The 16,625-nt window shown below is 41.9% G+C and overlaps 1 protein-coding gene across 2 annotated transcripts in view; it reads left to right on the top strand.

The window, feature by feature from the left end:
* The window catches only part of ldah (lipid droplet associated hydrolase), an 82,074-nt gene that overhangs the window by 2,187 nt on the left and 63,262 nt on the right, over positions 1 to 16,625 (top strand). Inside the window, exons 1-2 of one of the 2 annotated variants that reach the window (XM_060934084.1) lie at positions 7,178 to 7,320; positions 9,316 to 9,495. In XM_060934084.1, coding sequence (XP_060790067.1) covers positions 7,227 to 7,320; positions 9,316 to 9,495 — 274 coding nt within the window. In that variant the 5' untranslated portion in view covers positions 7,178 to 7,226. Of the gene's footprint in view, positions 1 to 7,177; positions 7,321 to 9,315; positions 9,496 to 16,625 lie in introns of those variants that run through there. The other variant, XM_060934085.1, reaches the window with a different exon arrangement.

The raw sequence follows: 16,625 nt of genomic DNA, 5'->3' as shown, positions 1-16,625 counted from the left end.
CGCGCTCTTTTTATTTTCTTTTTTCTTTTTTTTTCTCTTTCTTTCTTTCTTTTTATGTAATTTCCCTGTTTATTTCTGTCCCGTTTCTTTCTAGCCTCTGTTATTGCGTTTTATGTCTGATGTCACTTTATCTACTTGTTTTGTAATGACTTGATACTTTCAATATAAAAAAAAAAGATCCGCGCTCTGAGACAAGCGCAAGCACCCCCCCCCCCCCCCCCCCCCCCAAGGGAAAAAAGGGACCCCCCGAAAATATCAGCATAGTTCGAACAGGGTAAACAGAGAAAACAGGAAAAATTAAATGATTTATTTTAGGGGACTCATTCGTCTCTTCACAGCTGCAATCCATTTGGCCCTCTTGTCTGGGTCAGTAGGAAACCGGTAAAAGGAGCGTCCTGCACGCTGTCCCTGTCTGTTGTGGCAGCCCACAGCACAACAAGCAAACACCATAGTTATTTATAGAGCGCTTACTGACAAATTAATCGATTCTAGGTGTCTGTAACATGTTTTTTTTCAAGCTGGTTCTCCCTCTCTGTCTGCAGCGTTAGTATGTAGCTTGCCGTTCAAGATGGCGGACACCGGGGCGTCACGTGACCCTGTGACGTCAGGTGAAATCCCTCAATTGGTGGACCATGGTCCAGATGGAGATCCAGCATAGTATTTCAGTGAAACAAACTGAATACTTGGGGGGGGGGGGGGGGGGGGGGTAATTATCTACATAGATTTTTCATTTTATTTACACTCTCTGGTTTGATTAGGCAAATTAAAACATGGTTTGTTTGTTTGTTTGTTTGTTTGTTTGTTTGTTTTGTTCATTTTTTAATCTAACGGTGAAAACAGAACATTTAGCTGATTGGAGCTGTCCAAGATGATTGGATAGAAAAGTATGGGCTTACTCTCCCTTCTTATGTGTTCAGAGTCCATGGCCCAATCCCAATTCTAATTTCTACCCCTCCCCCTCCCCCTTCCCCTCCGCCTTCCCCTTGGCCCTTCCCCTTGAAACTGAGCTACAAGGGATAGGGCTTGAAATTCAACCCTTACGTATTGGGATAGCCCTTCAACGATCGCATACGTCATCGCGTACCTCCGTCAGCGTTTACGTTAGCAAAACGCGACCAAATGCGTCATTGGGTGCGACCAGCCGCTACAGTCAGAGATCTCTGCTGGCAGGGTGTGATTTGTTAACTAACACCACTGAATGGGATATCTTTGGCACTTCGTGCACCACATCCAACAGAATGAGGTGTCAGAACACTCATATAAACAATAAAAGCGAGAATAACAGAACAAAACGTACGCAGTCAAGCAACCGAAAACAATACTCACTCCCAAAGCTTTTTAGCAGCAGCTTGGATTTCAGAAATCGCTGCTCATTCTCAGCTCGAAAGCAAATCAAGCGGCGTGTTTCCTCTGGATAACAACTTAAAACACGTAAATAATGGAGAAAATACATTTATGACAATCTTTCGCCGCGGGAACCGCCATCTTTCTGAAATCCGCATGAAATCTCGCTGAAATCCGCATGGCATTGTGGGAAATCACTCAAACCCCTTCGTTCGGAGTCAGCTCCAGGAAAATCTCCGTTTGGAGGGGTACGGAAGCCCTCCCCCTTCCCCTCCCCCTCCACGTTAACTGGGATTGGGATACCCCTACCCCTTCACGTGAACGCGCAAAATGGAGGGGAAGGGCCAAGGGGTTGGTCCAAGGGGTGAAATGGGATTCGGCCTATGTCACTAGTCAAAAATTGCCCCACGAAGCGCCACTATGAAACAAAACATAAATTCAAATTGCTTATTTAGTCTATATGCAAAATTAATCATTAACAGTTCAGCATTAAAAGGTAAATGTTGTCACCATACAGTCATGTGGAATGTTTATCCAGACGTTTTAACAAGGAATGTCGAGGAATTTTCTGTAAACCATTGTAAACCAATACAGATTTTAGTAGAAAACTCCTGGTCTACACTAACAATCATTTAAACACTATTTAATTTTTGCTGGAACAGGATCTGGTACCTCTCAGAAATGAAGTCCTTGTGTGCTGGAACTTATTTATATGACTAAATAAAAAATAAATAAAATAATGATAAAATAATCCAGTGAATAAAAATAATTTTAATGAATGATCATTCTTTAAATTGATCACGTGTTCCAAAAATTTCAGCAGTTCATTTCCATGATAAACAGATTATGAACAGTTGGCACTCAGTTGTACTCATCCATCGTGGATATGGTGACAAAGGACAGCTGACGTTGTTGTCATTTCTTAAAGAATTCAGCCAAAGTAATGGGCAGAACAAAATGATAAAAAAGCATGGGATGCTTTCTGTTTCTAAATTTAACACGACACCATATATGTTCTTGCATTTTAAGGACTCTGACCTGCCACAGATGAGCAGGGCAAAGCACAACATTTGGAGGAGGCTGTAAAATACATGACTGTTTGGAAGAGGAATTTACATAATTAGGCAAACTAATCTTTTTTCATTGATATCAGTATTTGTGTTGTTATATTCATGTTGTGTTGTTTAAATGGCATAATTGACTGTAAGACCAGTGGTCTGAGAATAATTTTTATAGTGAGTTTGAGCAGTTGACTTCTCATTACATTACAGACGTTTAGCAGATGCTACAACAGGACCCCAGGGCAGCAGTTGGGGGTTAGGTGCCTTGCTCAAGGACACTTCAGCCATTTCTGGTGGTCAAGGGACTCAAACCAGTGACCTTTTGGTCCCAAAACTGCTTCTTTAACCTTTAGGCCATGGCTTCTCCAGTCCTCACACAACATCACTGAATTGTTATGGTTGCAATCCCTCATTGTACCACTGTCACCATAACAATGCTACAGTATTAAATGAAGAGTTTGGACTGCTGTTGTGACTGTGTTCCAGGACCTTTTCCCTCCCTGTCCACTTTGGATCACCTCTCATTTGGTGTTCTTGTACAAATTAAGCATGGCATTTGAACGCTCAATGGTTGTTTGCAGTTCAGAAAATGTTTCTTTATGTGTGTAAGACAAATTTTTCAACAGTTACCTCCTCACGATTCCCCTTGGATTGCTACCTTGACGTGGTGGGGAAGACTGCATGCTCCACTGAACCTAAGAGCTGTGCTGGCTGGAGCGTGCATTTAGCCCTCACAGGGCCTCCCATGCCAGCCAGGTCAAAGGTAAAGGACCAGTAAAATAGTAATCCGCTAGTCCTCCAGGTTGGGGATTTGGGACAGGGCTAATAACCCTGTCTTGTAAAACACTGTAATAGTTATAGAAGCAGCAACAAAGATAACCACTACAACTGGGTGGGATGGACTTCCAGAATCCCTGTGGGGGACTAGTATGAATGGCAGTGGTGAAAGCCAAATGGAAGCCACTGACAGGATTACAGAAGCCCTGAAAGCCAAAACCAAGATATAGATTACTCTGACATTCCAGAACCCAATGTATGAAGCAGGAAAGCTCGCACAAGTCACCAAAGAAATGTCAGTATCCTCTGGACATCCTGGGTGTGAGTGAGAGCATATGGATTGGAGCTGGGAAGATGAAGACAGCCACAGGCGAAATAGTGCACTACTCTGGCAGAGATGACACTCAACATCTGGAAGGGGTAGCCATCATTCTGAAGAAAGGCATGGAGATAAGTCTGATGGAGTGGAGACCTGAAAAGAACAGACTGATGAAAGCAAGAAAGAGAGGCAAGTATACAAACATCACCATCCATCATCTAGTGCTATGCTCCAACTAATATGATGACTGACTAAGGTGAGAATAAGCATGAGTTTATGATCAACTCCAATCAGTCATTAGTTGTATGCGCTAACACCCACTGTAAGAGAGTTATGGGAAGAGAAGGATGTGGCATGGTAAATAAGAATGGACAGAGGCTCATAGAACTGTGTGCAATGAACAATATGGTCATCAGAGGTACACATTTTCCTCATCGCAACATCCACAAACTGACATGGTGTTCACCAATCACCTGCAACCACAACTAGATTGACCATCTCATAATCAATGGATTATGGTGGTGCTCTTTCCTGGATGTCAAAGTAAAGTGAGGGGCAGATGTCAACAGCAACCACCATCTTGTCACTGCCAATGTGAGACTTAAGCTGAGAAGCACAGGATGCATACAGCAAGCCAAGCAGAGCTTTGACACCAGCAGATTAAAAATGTTGAGGAGCCTGAAGCATAGCTCAATGCAATCAACCACCAGTGGAGACAGGTGCTTGCAGTCTAAACTGAAAGTAGAATTGGCGAGCATCAGAATTTGGAAAGGCATGAGGAGCAGAGAATGGATCTCACCTGAGACCTGGAAAGCCACTGAGGAGAGACACACTCTGAAGAAGAAACTCCTAAGCCAAATGAAGAAGACTGCAAGAAAAATACAGAGCTGACCATCAAGAACACAAAAGAGAGGTCAAGAAAAGGGTGAGAAAGGACAAGAGAGAACACACTGACTGACTTACAAGTCAAGCAGAAGAAGCAGCAATGAATGGGGAGCAAGGCAATGTCTACAAGATCACAAAGGACATTTGTGGGAAGTACAACAATAGTAACCTTCCTATTAAAGACAAGAATGGAAAGCTGCTCTCCACCAAAGATGAACAAGAGGCACGATGGGCAGAACACTTCTGCGAGGTGCTGAACAGGCCACCACCAACAGAATAGCCTGAGATACAAGAGGCAGAGATAGATATTGATGTCATCACAACACCACCAACCAGGGAAGAGATAATTACTGCCCTCAAATCTCTTAAGAATGGTAAAGCTCCAGGTCCGAACAACCTGAATGCTGAGCTCTTCAAAGCTGACCTGGAATTCATTCAGAACAGGTGAGGTATCTGTTAGACCGTGTTCTCTTCCCTTGAAGATTACACTGATGACATAGCCTTGCTTTCTCATACCCACAGAGCCAACCAAGAAAAAAAAAACATGGTGACACAACAAGTTTGCACAACAGATCAGTCTAAACATCAATAGTAAGAAAACAGAACTAATAGCACTCAAAATCTCCCATTCACACCTTGTCAAGATTAAAGAAGAAGAGCTCCCTTATGTGGGCCAGTTCACATATCTAGGCATGAGAACTGATGGAGGAGCCAATAATGACATACAAAGCAAGTAATGCCTTCAGAGCCCTCAACACTGTGTGGCATTCATCCCAGTACAGCATCTACACCAAACTGAAGCTGTGTTTTACCAACTCTCTTGTATGGAGCTGAGTGTTGGCGGATGACAGAGCGGGATCTACTGAAGTTGTCTTCATGTCACACCAAGAGCCTTCAAAGGATACTGTGGATCTTCTGGCCACACACTATCTCCAACAGAGATCTGCTGCAGCAGTGTAAAATGGACAGCATGGGTACAATACTTATGAGAAGACAGTGGAGATGTATCAGTCATTTCATCAAGTAAAAGAAGGAATCCATCATGAAGATGCCCTGCATTGGACATGTGATGGAAAGAGAAAGAGAGGAATACCCAAAAAGATGTGGTAGCAAACATTGGAAACTGAGACAAGAGCCATGGGCAAGAATTGGAATTAAATAAGGAAGATGACAGAAGACTGCAAGCAGTGGAGAAACTTTGTCGCATCAGGGCACTTGCCGTGATCATCAAACAGTGTTTATTTTTGGGTTTCGTTTGCCTTTAAGTCTTGTGTGTCCTACATCCCATGTCAGTCAACATCACACAATAGTTCACATAAAATGTCAGCGGATCAGTTATTAAACAGTAGTCTACTGTCCTGTGCCAGCATCAGGTCTGAAAATGGTACTCGGTGTCAGTGCCAGGAGGGATGTGTACACCCCTATAGGACACAAAGGTGACACCTTTGTGTCCTGTAGTGGTTTTCTAAACTTTCGGTGTTTATTATAGCATAAGAATGAATATTAACTCCACAAACCAATCAGGTAATCAGTGGTCATCCTAGGTTATGCTGATGTTGTGACATTCAGTGCGTTTACATGCACATAGAGAAAATCGAATTTCTGCCATAACTCAACTGAAATCGAAGTTCTAAATGCCATGGAAACACCTTAGCTCGGCTGAAATCGAACCGAACTGGATTTCTCGTAATCGAGCTATGAGACCTAGATTATGCGATTGTAGCCGAGCTACTTAGTGCATGTAAACCCTATCGAGCTACGTAGTCGAGCTACTTACTTCAGCACTGCCCCTTCCGGAAGTGACGAGTGACGAGACTACAAGCGGGAAACACACCAGCCTCGGTCGGCATGACAACAGTAGTAGTAGCGAGCAGCAGAAGAGGTCAGGAGGAACTCTTGAATAGCTCTTGAATAGCTCTTCTTCATGACAACAACCGGAAGTCTACCAACATGATGGGGCGTGTAGTGCCACCTGTGGCTCGGGTGCACAATGTACCTCACACAATAGCTCGATTTCCTTGTGTGCATATAGGATTGGATTTCTCTGGCACCCCTGCTGGGACCCTTAGCTCGATTACCGACAGTAGCTCGATTTGGATGTGCATGTAAACGCACTGATTGTTTCTGAATAAATGTTGGGATTTGAGGGGTATGCATTAAAATTCATTCAGAGGGTACTGAATTCCTCACTACACTCCTGGGTACACAGATCTTCTTCTTCTTTCGGCTGCTCCTGTACGTTCAGGGTTCCGCATACTTGATTTGGCATAGGTTTTACATCAGATGCCCTTCCTGACACAACCCTCCCCAATTTATCTGGGCTTGGGACCAGCACGAAGTATGCACTGTCTTGTACACAGTCTTTGAAACTGTGGGGGAAACCAGAGCACCCAGAAGAAACCCATGCAGATACGGGAAGAACATGCAAACTCCACACAGAAAGGCCCCCATCGGCAGTGAGGTTTGAACCCGGAACCTTCTTGCTGTGAGGTGACAGTACTAACCACTACACCACCATGCCACCCTTGGGTACGCAAATAGTAGGTGGAAAATGACCACCAGTGAGCAGATATTATATCTGTGATTAAACACTCTGTTCAAGGAAGTCTTTGTGCTGTTCGAAGATATGAATGAAGTGACAGAAAATGGAGAGGTCATGGAGAGGTCAAAATGACACTCCTACTGTATAAGCAGCCTAAAAACAAAAGTGACTTTACATTTATTTCATCCAAACAGCAGGTGGCAGTAATGGAGACAAACCGTTCAGTGAGCAACGAATCGAAGGACCAGAGGAAGCAAAACACGGAAGTTTGTGTTCAATCGGTTCATGATTTCTTGCTATGGTGTTTGTGTTGAGGAGGAGAGTAGAAACTCTTAGGAAAACCAATTTTATAAAGTTTCTTGCCATCCAAAACGACGTTAAATTCTTTGTCGGTAAGGAGAGTTGTGATTTATAACAAACCCAGAAAGCCTGCTCTCTAAAAATATCTGTGTGATCAGATTTGATTCTGAAATGTAACAGTAGAGCCTGAGTATAAATCTTTCTGACAGCTCAAGCACTGTGACTGCAGTTCACTTTTAGTTAGTGTGAATGACATTGGTAACTGACTTAATTAACAAATGAGTCTTTAAATGTTAATTATAAAACTGTCAATGATAAAACTAAAGAATGAAATGCACTAGATCTTAAAAATAGCATTAAAAATATTGAAGAGAAAAAAAAAGAGTGCCATTGATTATAAAATACTATATATTCCATTAAATGTAATACATCAGAAATTTCTCTCCAGGATAATGATGAGCTGATGAGCCATTTTTCTGGATGTATGTATACCAGACATTTATCAATACTACTTACTTAACAAGCTATTACTTTGTAACACCACAGGAAATATTTCTGGAATTGTTGCTTCTCAAGGTCTTTTAACTAAAGCTGAATCCCAGATTGCTTCCTGTTTGACATCTAATGCATTGCATACGATGCAGAAGCTATTTGATAGCAAAGCCAACAGCAGAGGAAGAACAATTCTCATCTCATCTCATTATCTCTAGCCGCTTTATCCTGTTCTACAGGGTCGCAGGCAAGCTGGAGCCTATCCCAGCTGACTACGGGCGAAAGGCGGGGTACACCCTGGACAAGTCGCCAGGTCATCACAGGGCTGACACATAGACACAGACAACCATTCACACTCACATTCACACCTACGGTCAATTTAGAGTCACCAGTTAACCTAACCTGCATGTCTTTGGACTGTGGGGGAAACCAGAGCACCCGGAGGAAACCCACGCGGACACGGGGAGGACATGCAAACTCCACACAGAAAGGCCCTAGCTGGCCACGGGGCTCGAACCCAGACCTTCTTGCTGTGAGGCGACAGCGCTAATCACTACACCACCGTGCTGCCCAAGAACAATTCTTGTGCTCCCAAATGTGCCCCAAAGCCTTATTTTTGAACCCTTTTCCAAATGTGTGCCTTGATAACAGTGACTCTGTAAAAACTGAGCATTTTGGACACATTTGTCATCACAGACAGCATATGTTATTACTGACATCTGTGAAGAATGGGTTACCAAAACAAGACTTGCACTAGATCAAACTGACAAATATAAATTATATGCCATGAATAACTTAACTACTTATAGCCCACAGAGTTGCACTATATCAAATGATACAGACTATAGACATTATATAGGCATTAGGTAATTGGTGGATGGTCGTATGTGAAGCTTACAGGAAAGAAAGGTCATGTTTGTTAATATTGGAGTGTATTTGATGCTCCTGTCTGTACCTCACAGATCACACATCACACCTGTAGTCTGCATTGATGTCTTTCACAAACAATTCATTAAAGGCCCATATAACACTTGTTGAGACACTTTTGATCCTAAAATAATAAAAATTGGAATAGCCATGACTATTAGTTGTTCAATGAACAGCAGTTAACATATTGAAATTGTGACATAAAACTATGTTCTATTTTTATATAAGGCTAACTTTAGAACAATGAGGCATTCCCTATTTTTTTTTTAAAAAAAAAGGTAATTCAAAGACAAGGACTGACTTGTTCCTAGAGGACTTAAGTATATGTTAGATCTACACTTTGTTTCCATCACCAAAGTGTGAATCTGGAGCCGGGTGGCAGGCCTGAATCCCATTTCCACTGTTCAATCTCCTTAATTATATGCTCATGGCACACGCTAATAAACACCAATAAAAATGGAATCTGTTAACTTGATTGATTTTAGATTGTATTTTCTCAACAAGGATACCTGCTCTATCTAAGTGGTGACGCAGTAATGTTCGTGGATGTAACTGTGGAAATGGCGTGTGTATAGTGTTATCTACGCTAATAAAAAATTAAGCACATGAATAGATAATAGAGATTTAAAAAAAAAACCTCAACACTGTTTATGCATGTGTGTGTTTAGGCCCATCGCACGGCTGTGCTCATCCATCTCATGCGATGGGCAGCCTGAAAGAGGATGCAGCTGTGGAGTATGTCTACTGCAGAGGTGCTGTCACTGAGTTGCTTAAATACGGGCACAGAGACCTGTACATAGCTACTAAAAACTCTAATGCACCCAAAGTACTCTTCCTCATTATCCCAGGTATGTGAAATGGGCCAGTTTGTACAGATGTACACTGTTGGTAGGCAATGTATACTTACTTTTTTTATTTTTTATTTTTTTAGGTATTTAATATGCAGTGAACTTTTGATATGCCAAAAATTTGATGCAAAATGTTATTAGTTGCATCAGTAATGAAGATTAGATAGGCAAAAATAGCAAACTCAGGTATAAGCTTTAACAAACCAGATACAGTGGTGCTTGAAAGTTTGTGAACCCTTTAGAATTTTCTATATTTCTGCATAAACATGACCTAAAACATCATATTTTCAGACAAGTCCTAAAAGTAGATCAAGAGAACCCAGTTAAACAAATGAGACAAAAATATTATACTTGGTCATTTATTTATTGAGGAAAATGATTCAATATTACATATCTGTGAGTGGCAAAAGTATGTGAACCTCTAGGATTAGCAGTTAATCTGAAGGTGAAATTAGAGTCAGGTGTTTTCAATCAATGGGATGACAATCAGGTGTGAGTGGGCACCCTGTTTTATTTAAAGAACAGGGATCTATCAAAGTCTGATCTTCACAACATATGTTTGTGGAAGTCTATCATGGCACGAACAAAGGAGATTTCTGAGGACCTCAGAAAAAGCGTTGTTGAGGCTCATCAGGCTGGAAAAGGTTACAAAACTATCTCTAAAGAGTCTGGACTCCACCAATCCACAGTCAGACAGATTGTGTACAAATGGAGGAAATTCAAGACCATTGTTACCCTCCCCAGGAGTGGTCAACCAACAAAGATCACTCCAAGAGCAAGGTGTGTAATAGTTGGTGGGGTCACAAAGGACCCCAGGGTAACTTCTAAGCAACTGAAGGCCTCTCTCACATTGGCTAATGTTAATGTTCATGAGTCCACCATCAGGAGAACACTGAACAACAATGGTGTGCTTGTCAGGGTTGCAAGGAGAAAGCCACTGCTCTCCAAAAAGAGTATTGCTGCTCGTCTGCAGTTTGCTAAAGATCATATGGACAAGCCAGAAGGCTATTGGAAAAATGTTTTGTGGACGGATGAGACCAAAATAGAACTTTTTGGTTTAAATGAGAAGCATTATGTTTGGAGAAAGGAAAGCACTGCATTCCAGCATCAGAACCTTATCCCATCTGTGAAACATGGTGGTGGTAGTATCATGGTTTGGGCCTGCTTTGCTGCATCTGGGCCAAGATGGCTTGCCATCATTGATGGAACAATGAATTCTGAATTATACCAACGAATTCTAAAGGAAAATGTCAGGACATCTGTCCATGAACTGAACCTCAAGAGAAGGTGGGGCATGCAGCAAGACAACAACCCTAAGCACACAAGTCGTTCAAACATAGAATGGTTAAAGAAGAATAAAGTTAATGTTTTGGAATGGCCAAGTCAAAGTCCTGACCTTAATCCAATGGAAATGTTGTGGAAGGACCTGAAGCGAGCAGTTCACGTTAGGAAACCCACCAACATCCCAGAGTTGAAGCTGTTCTGTACGGAGGAATGGGCTAAAATTCCTCCAAGCCGGTGTGCAGGACTGATCAACAGTTACCGGAAACATTTATTTGCAGTTATTGCTGCACTAGGGGGTCACACCAGATACTGAAAGCAAAGGTTCACATACTTTTGCCACTCACAGATATGTAATATTGGATTATTTTCCTCAATAAATAAATGACCAAGTATAATATTTTTGTCTCATTTGTTTAACTGGGTTCTCTTTATCTACTTTTAGGACTTGTGTGAAATTCTGGTGATGTTTTAGGTCATATTTATGCAGAAATATAGAAAATTCTAAAGAGTTCACAAACTTTCAAGCACCACTGTATAATTGCATTAAATTAATATTAAAAATTTTAAATGTAATTAATGAAAGACAAGTCTTGTGCACATACTGAAACTGGAAATCTCCAGCTTGAAAGAAAAAAATGAACCTGGATGAGACTTAGTATGTGGCATTGGTCAATACTAATTCATTCTTGCTCAAAGACATTTGCAAAAAATAAAAATAAAGCATGTAGCCATCATATTATTGCCTATTGATGGAGTCAGGCAGGACACAGTTCAGGCTACAGTGATGTCGCTGTCTGACCCATAACAATACAGAAACCTCAGAGTATGACCTTTATTCTAGGGCATAATTAATTGAAATATACAGAGGCATATTTGCATTGTATGTGAAAATAAAGAGTTACTAACTTTATTGTGGACCAGTGTTGTAGTTGAGTCACTAAACCTCAAGTCCGAGTCCAATCCCAAGTCTGCAGTGTTCAAGTCCAAATCTCATCTTATTATCTGTAGCCGCTTTATCCTGTTCTACAGGGTCGCAGACAAGCTGGAGCCTATCCCAACTGACTACAGGCGAAAGGCGGGGTACACCCTGGACAAGTCGCCAGGTCACTAAAGAAAATTTCAAGTCGAGTCCAAGAACAAGACTCCAACTGTGCCATTTGACGGTGGCTGTTTTAGCACCATTAACATTAGTTTGTTCCTGAACATGCCGTATGAACAGGTGAATGTGCATTCTTTTTGTCAGGGAGTGCGAAGTATTCTGTCAGAGATGGTTGAGAGACAGATGTAATTGCAGAAGGTCTGTTTATTAATCCAAGTGAAGACAGGTAAACAATCCAGAACAGCAGGCAAAATCGTGAAACAGGCTATCGTAGACTCGGCAGAATCAAAGACGAGAAACAGGAAATCAAGGATCAGGAAACCAAACAAGGAAACAAGGCTCGGTAAAGTGTCAGCAACGCAACTCAATACTTCGCAAAGTGTGTTTTCACAGTTTTTATACAGACGCACTGATTGCACCTTAATCCTGTGCAGTCGAGTCCACTTGGTGCGCGTGCTGTCCGGAGTGCGCCCAAGAGTGCATCTATCTGATGCACACACCAAGGCATGCAGGTGTGACACTCTTGCACAAAATCAGTACAAAATTTAATGTAGATGTAAATATCTTATACCAAATTATTATGACATGCTACAAAAATAAAGAAAAAAATCAGAGTTCTTGTCTCCAATTTATGAGTCCTAATGCAGTTAATGTATGAGTCCGAGTCACCAGTGCTCAAGTCCAAATCAAGTCACGAGTTTTTAAAATTAGGGCACGAGTCGGACTCGAGTCCAAATCCTGGACTCGAGTACTACGAGGCTGTTGTGGACCACCACCAAACACACGGGTCTGCCCACAAAGGTGAACTGGCAAAGCTGATTGCTATTCAGCTGCTACAACAGACATAGGCAGTAGGGATACGTGTACCTACCCTGAAGTAGGAGCTAAAAAAATCCCCAAAACAGCATTCTAAGAACTACGATCGTTCTCATTTCCTGTAGTGTGGACACACAAAAAAGGGAGAAATTCCTCCGACAGTTCTAAGAGGTAGGAAAAAGTTTCCTTGGTCCGAAAGCACCTATAATGACTATGCTATTAGTATCTGGCAAATAAATGAGCAAATTGGAAAATTCAGCTAGTTCCAAAAGAAACCACAATTGCAATCCTCCTCTCCATCATAGAAGCATGGTTACATAACCTACTTATTATTTGAAACCTTATGTAATTTTTTTTTTACATGAAAATGCGAATTTATTTGATGTCTCAGCTTTTCAGAAATTCACATTGTTTTCAGGATACTGCTGTGTTTTCCTGTATAATCTATGATCATTGCATAGGGCAAGATGCAAGTTAAGTAAGTGGCAAAGCAAAGCAGCGTGAAATTGCAGTGATGTGTTTCGAATGGCTCATTGTATGCGAGAGCGTTTTTTTTTTTTTTCTGGTGAGCTTTCAAGTTTATTAAAATCCCATAAATTTGTGTGAGTATTTTAATTACTTTTCAGAAAACCAGGAGAGTTTATGGAAAAACATAGATGAGTTTATGCCAGCACATAATCTCTGTTTATTTTAATATTAGGATTTTCAATGGGAGGAAACATATTTGGCAGGTTAAAGTTAAAGTGTTTTCGAACCCGTTTGCATTCCAAAAACTTTCCACAGACAGATATGAATTAGTCATCTGAGGTATGCTGTCATATAATGTACATTACGTACGGTATCTGATATGATTTAACGTCGAGCCTCGTATCATGATTTATGGAATGAAATGCAAGTTTACTTCAGTAAATATGAGTTAATTGTATTTTTCTCCTTTCAAGTTTTTTTTTAATTATTGTTTGCGAAGGTGATTTCACTTGATTAGATGTCTGTAGTGCATGCTGAGTATAATAAAAGTGTTATATAAGGAAAATTCCATGATTGTGACATTACAGGAAGATGTGATCATGACACTGTGAAGACAATGGATCCTTAAAGTAGACTGCCTTTCAGATTTTTCAAGTGTAGGTCGTAAAAATAATTTTCCCCGACACCCAGTTATTTTTGTTTAGTGGACCGAAAGCTACTGAATTCAAATCACAGACTTCCGATTTTATTAGTTTTTTAATAGAACAATTAATGAATTTAGGGCCACGTGGCCCTAAATTCTCCACTATTTTTTCTTGCGGGCGGCACGGTGGTGTAGTGGTTAGCGCTGTCGCCTCACAGCAAGAAGGTCCTGGGTTCGAACCCCGGGTCCGGCGAGGGCCTTTCTGTGTGGAGTTTGCATGTTCTCCCTGTGTCCGCGTGGGTTTCCTCCGGGTGCTCCGGTTTCCCCCACAGTCCAAAGACATGCAGGTTAGGTTAACTGGTGACTCTAAATTGACCGTAGGTGTGAATGTGAGTGTGAATGGTTGTCTGTGTCTATGTGTCAGCCCTGTGATGACCTGGCGACTTGTCCAGGGTGTACCCCGCCTTTCGCCCGTAGTCAGCTGGGATAGGCTCCAGCTTGCCTGCGACCCTGTAGAAGGATAAAGCGGCTAGAGATAATGAGATGAGATGAGATTTTTTCTTGCTTCACCCCGACCCAAATCAAGATACTACGTCATGCATGGTGTGGTGGGCTTTCCCCGTTCGCGCAAGGCATTGTAGGATACAAATTTGAAACAGGAGAGAAAAATGGAGGACGTGAGTGTGCGAATGAAACGTGAAAGACCGACTACAGTAAGAGAAAGCAAGAAGAAAAGACGTTATGTTGCAAAGGAAAGGAAACACAGGACCAAACTAATAAATATCGGCAGTCAGCGAGCACCTCGGTGTGATCAGCTGTTCGTTTAGCGACAGAATGATGTAACTGTCAGTGCACAATCAAAGGTAAACCTGTAGATGGCAGTAATGTAACACTGTGGATGCCACATGACGGAAAACCCAACAGAAGAAGGAAAAGAAGAAGAAGGTAAACCTGTGCATGCGCACGTGGACTTCCTCTGTCTGCTTGACTGCACGAAGCGAGTATTTCATGCACATTATTTGCTAGGGAATCCCCTCAAATTAAATAACTTCCTAGCCACGGAATGATCTGGGGTTTTTTTTTTTTAGATATTACAGAAATAAACATATATCACAATGACCACATTTCAGAGGGAACTAAATTTCACCGATTTTATGAAATCGAAGGGCTGTCTAGTTTTAATGAACAAATATTTCACAGATTGTATACTTTTAAAAAATCAAATAGCTGCAGTACTTTTATACGGTGTATTTGATTCGGTCTTCAGTCTTGTCTTCGTTTTATCATATTACAATGATGTGATTTGCTTCATGCTTTGCAGTCAGACCTCCTTTTCAAAGGGTTTCATTGTCTAGGTTTATAACTAAAACTAGAAAGTGCAGTGATGTAATCTCTCCCCGATTCCAATTTCTTTCGTGTATATATAACTTGCATCATGAACATTTAGCACATGTCGATTTCTTTCGGTTCACTTTTTAGTCAGTGAGACTCCAGCTACAGGTGTCACTAAGAGAAAACTCGCTCAGGCCGATGACCTTAACGATGGCTGCATTGAGCGCCTGCTTTTCTTCAGCTCTGAATGTCACTGAGCATTGTGCTCAATGGACTCTTTATGGCCCTCTCAGAGCTCGTGTGAAGGGCTGTTATTGTAGAGTCTGTGACCTTTTCCCTAGAGATAACAACAATAATCACCATCGTCTCACCAGAATCAACCCTCCTGCTCTTCCAGTGTTTCATATCCATCATGGTGGGAGTGCAGGTGCAGAGGTTTTAATAGGTTACAAAAACTTAGCATAAAATTCTGAGAGAGGGATGTGACCAGTCCCTGAGGTGAACGTCGTAGCTTAAGCTCAGTAAAAGTCCACAGTAGACTTGTCATGCTTTGTCATTTTATGACAGGTACATTCTTACCTATCAGGAATTGATTTACGAGTGACATTGAATAATGGTCAGAGTTACATGTCAGAGTAAACCTTTTCTTTTATCTCTGCCGACATTAGTAAATATCTGGTTTGCCGTACAATAGATGCCTTGGGCTGAAGTGCCCTTGAGCAAGGCACCTAACCTCCAACTGCTCCCCAGGTGCTGTAGCGTAGCTGCCCACTGCTCTGGGTATGTGTGTGCGCTCATTGCTAGTCTGGCTAACGCGACTGCAAAGCTCTACGAGCTATTGGTCTGGCCAAGATATTAAGCCCAACCGTTTCCCAGAGCCCGTGGTTGACCCGCCTCCCTGAAATGCCTCAGTTTGCTACTGGTCGAAGCCAGAAAAGGCTGTGACGAAGCTTAAACCAATCACATCACTCTTTCCTCTGACGTATGTGACGCGACGGGGCTAACTGGTAGATTAAACTCTTACCGAAGCCGGTCGGGAGCAAGGCAAAAATGTCCTTCCTTTCAATAAATACCTCCAGGGCTGCTCTTTGCTCCGTTTTCAATGAGAACTTGCTCCATGTTCGTAATGTTTCTAGTGAATGAAGCGCTTCTGGCATAGATTCTGTAAACAATCTATGGCTTCCGGTCGCAGTTCTACTACGTCAGTGCCTTGAACACGCCTCTACCCAGGGCCGTTGGAGATGCTCAAAGTTGATTGGTTCCCGATTTTTCGGGAGCTTGGAAGAGCTGTAGATAGCTTGCCTGGCCAGACTAAGCTCGCAACAGGCCCTCATGTTGCGTCACGCTTAGGATGGGCGGGCCCAGGCTAGCTCATTGCTCACGTGCGTGTGTGTGTGTGTTCACTGCTTTAGATGGGTTAAATGCAAAGGAGGACTTTCACTACATGCTTAAGTGCATGTGTGATAAATAAAGTTGTTGTTCTGTTCT

Source organism: Neoarius graeffei, chromosome 11 (genome assembly GCF_027579695.1).
Source record: "Neoarius graeffei isolate fNeoGra1 chromosome 11, fNeoGra1.pri, whole genome shotgun sequence".
In the NCBI taxonomy this organism is placed as follows: Eukaryota; Metazoa; Chordata; class Actinopteri; order Siluriformes; family Ariidae; genus Neoarius; species Neoarius graeffei.
The sequence above is the reverse complement of the archived record's forward strand: the minus strand, read 5'-3'. Positions and strand labels throughout refer to the sequence as shown.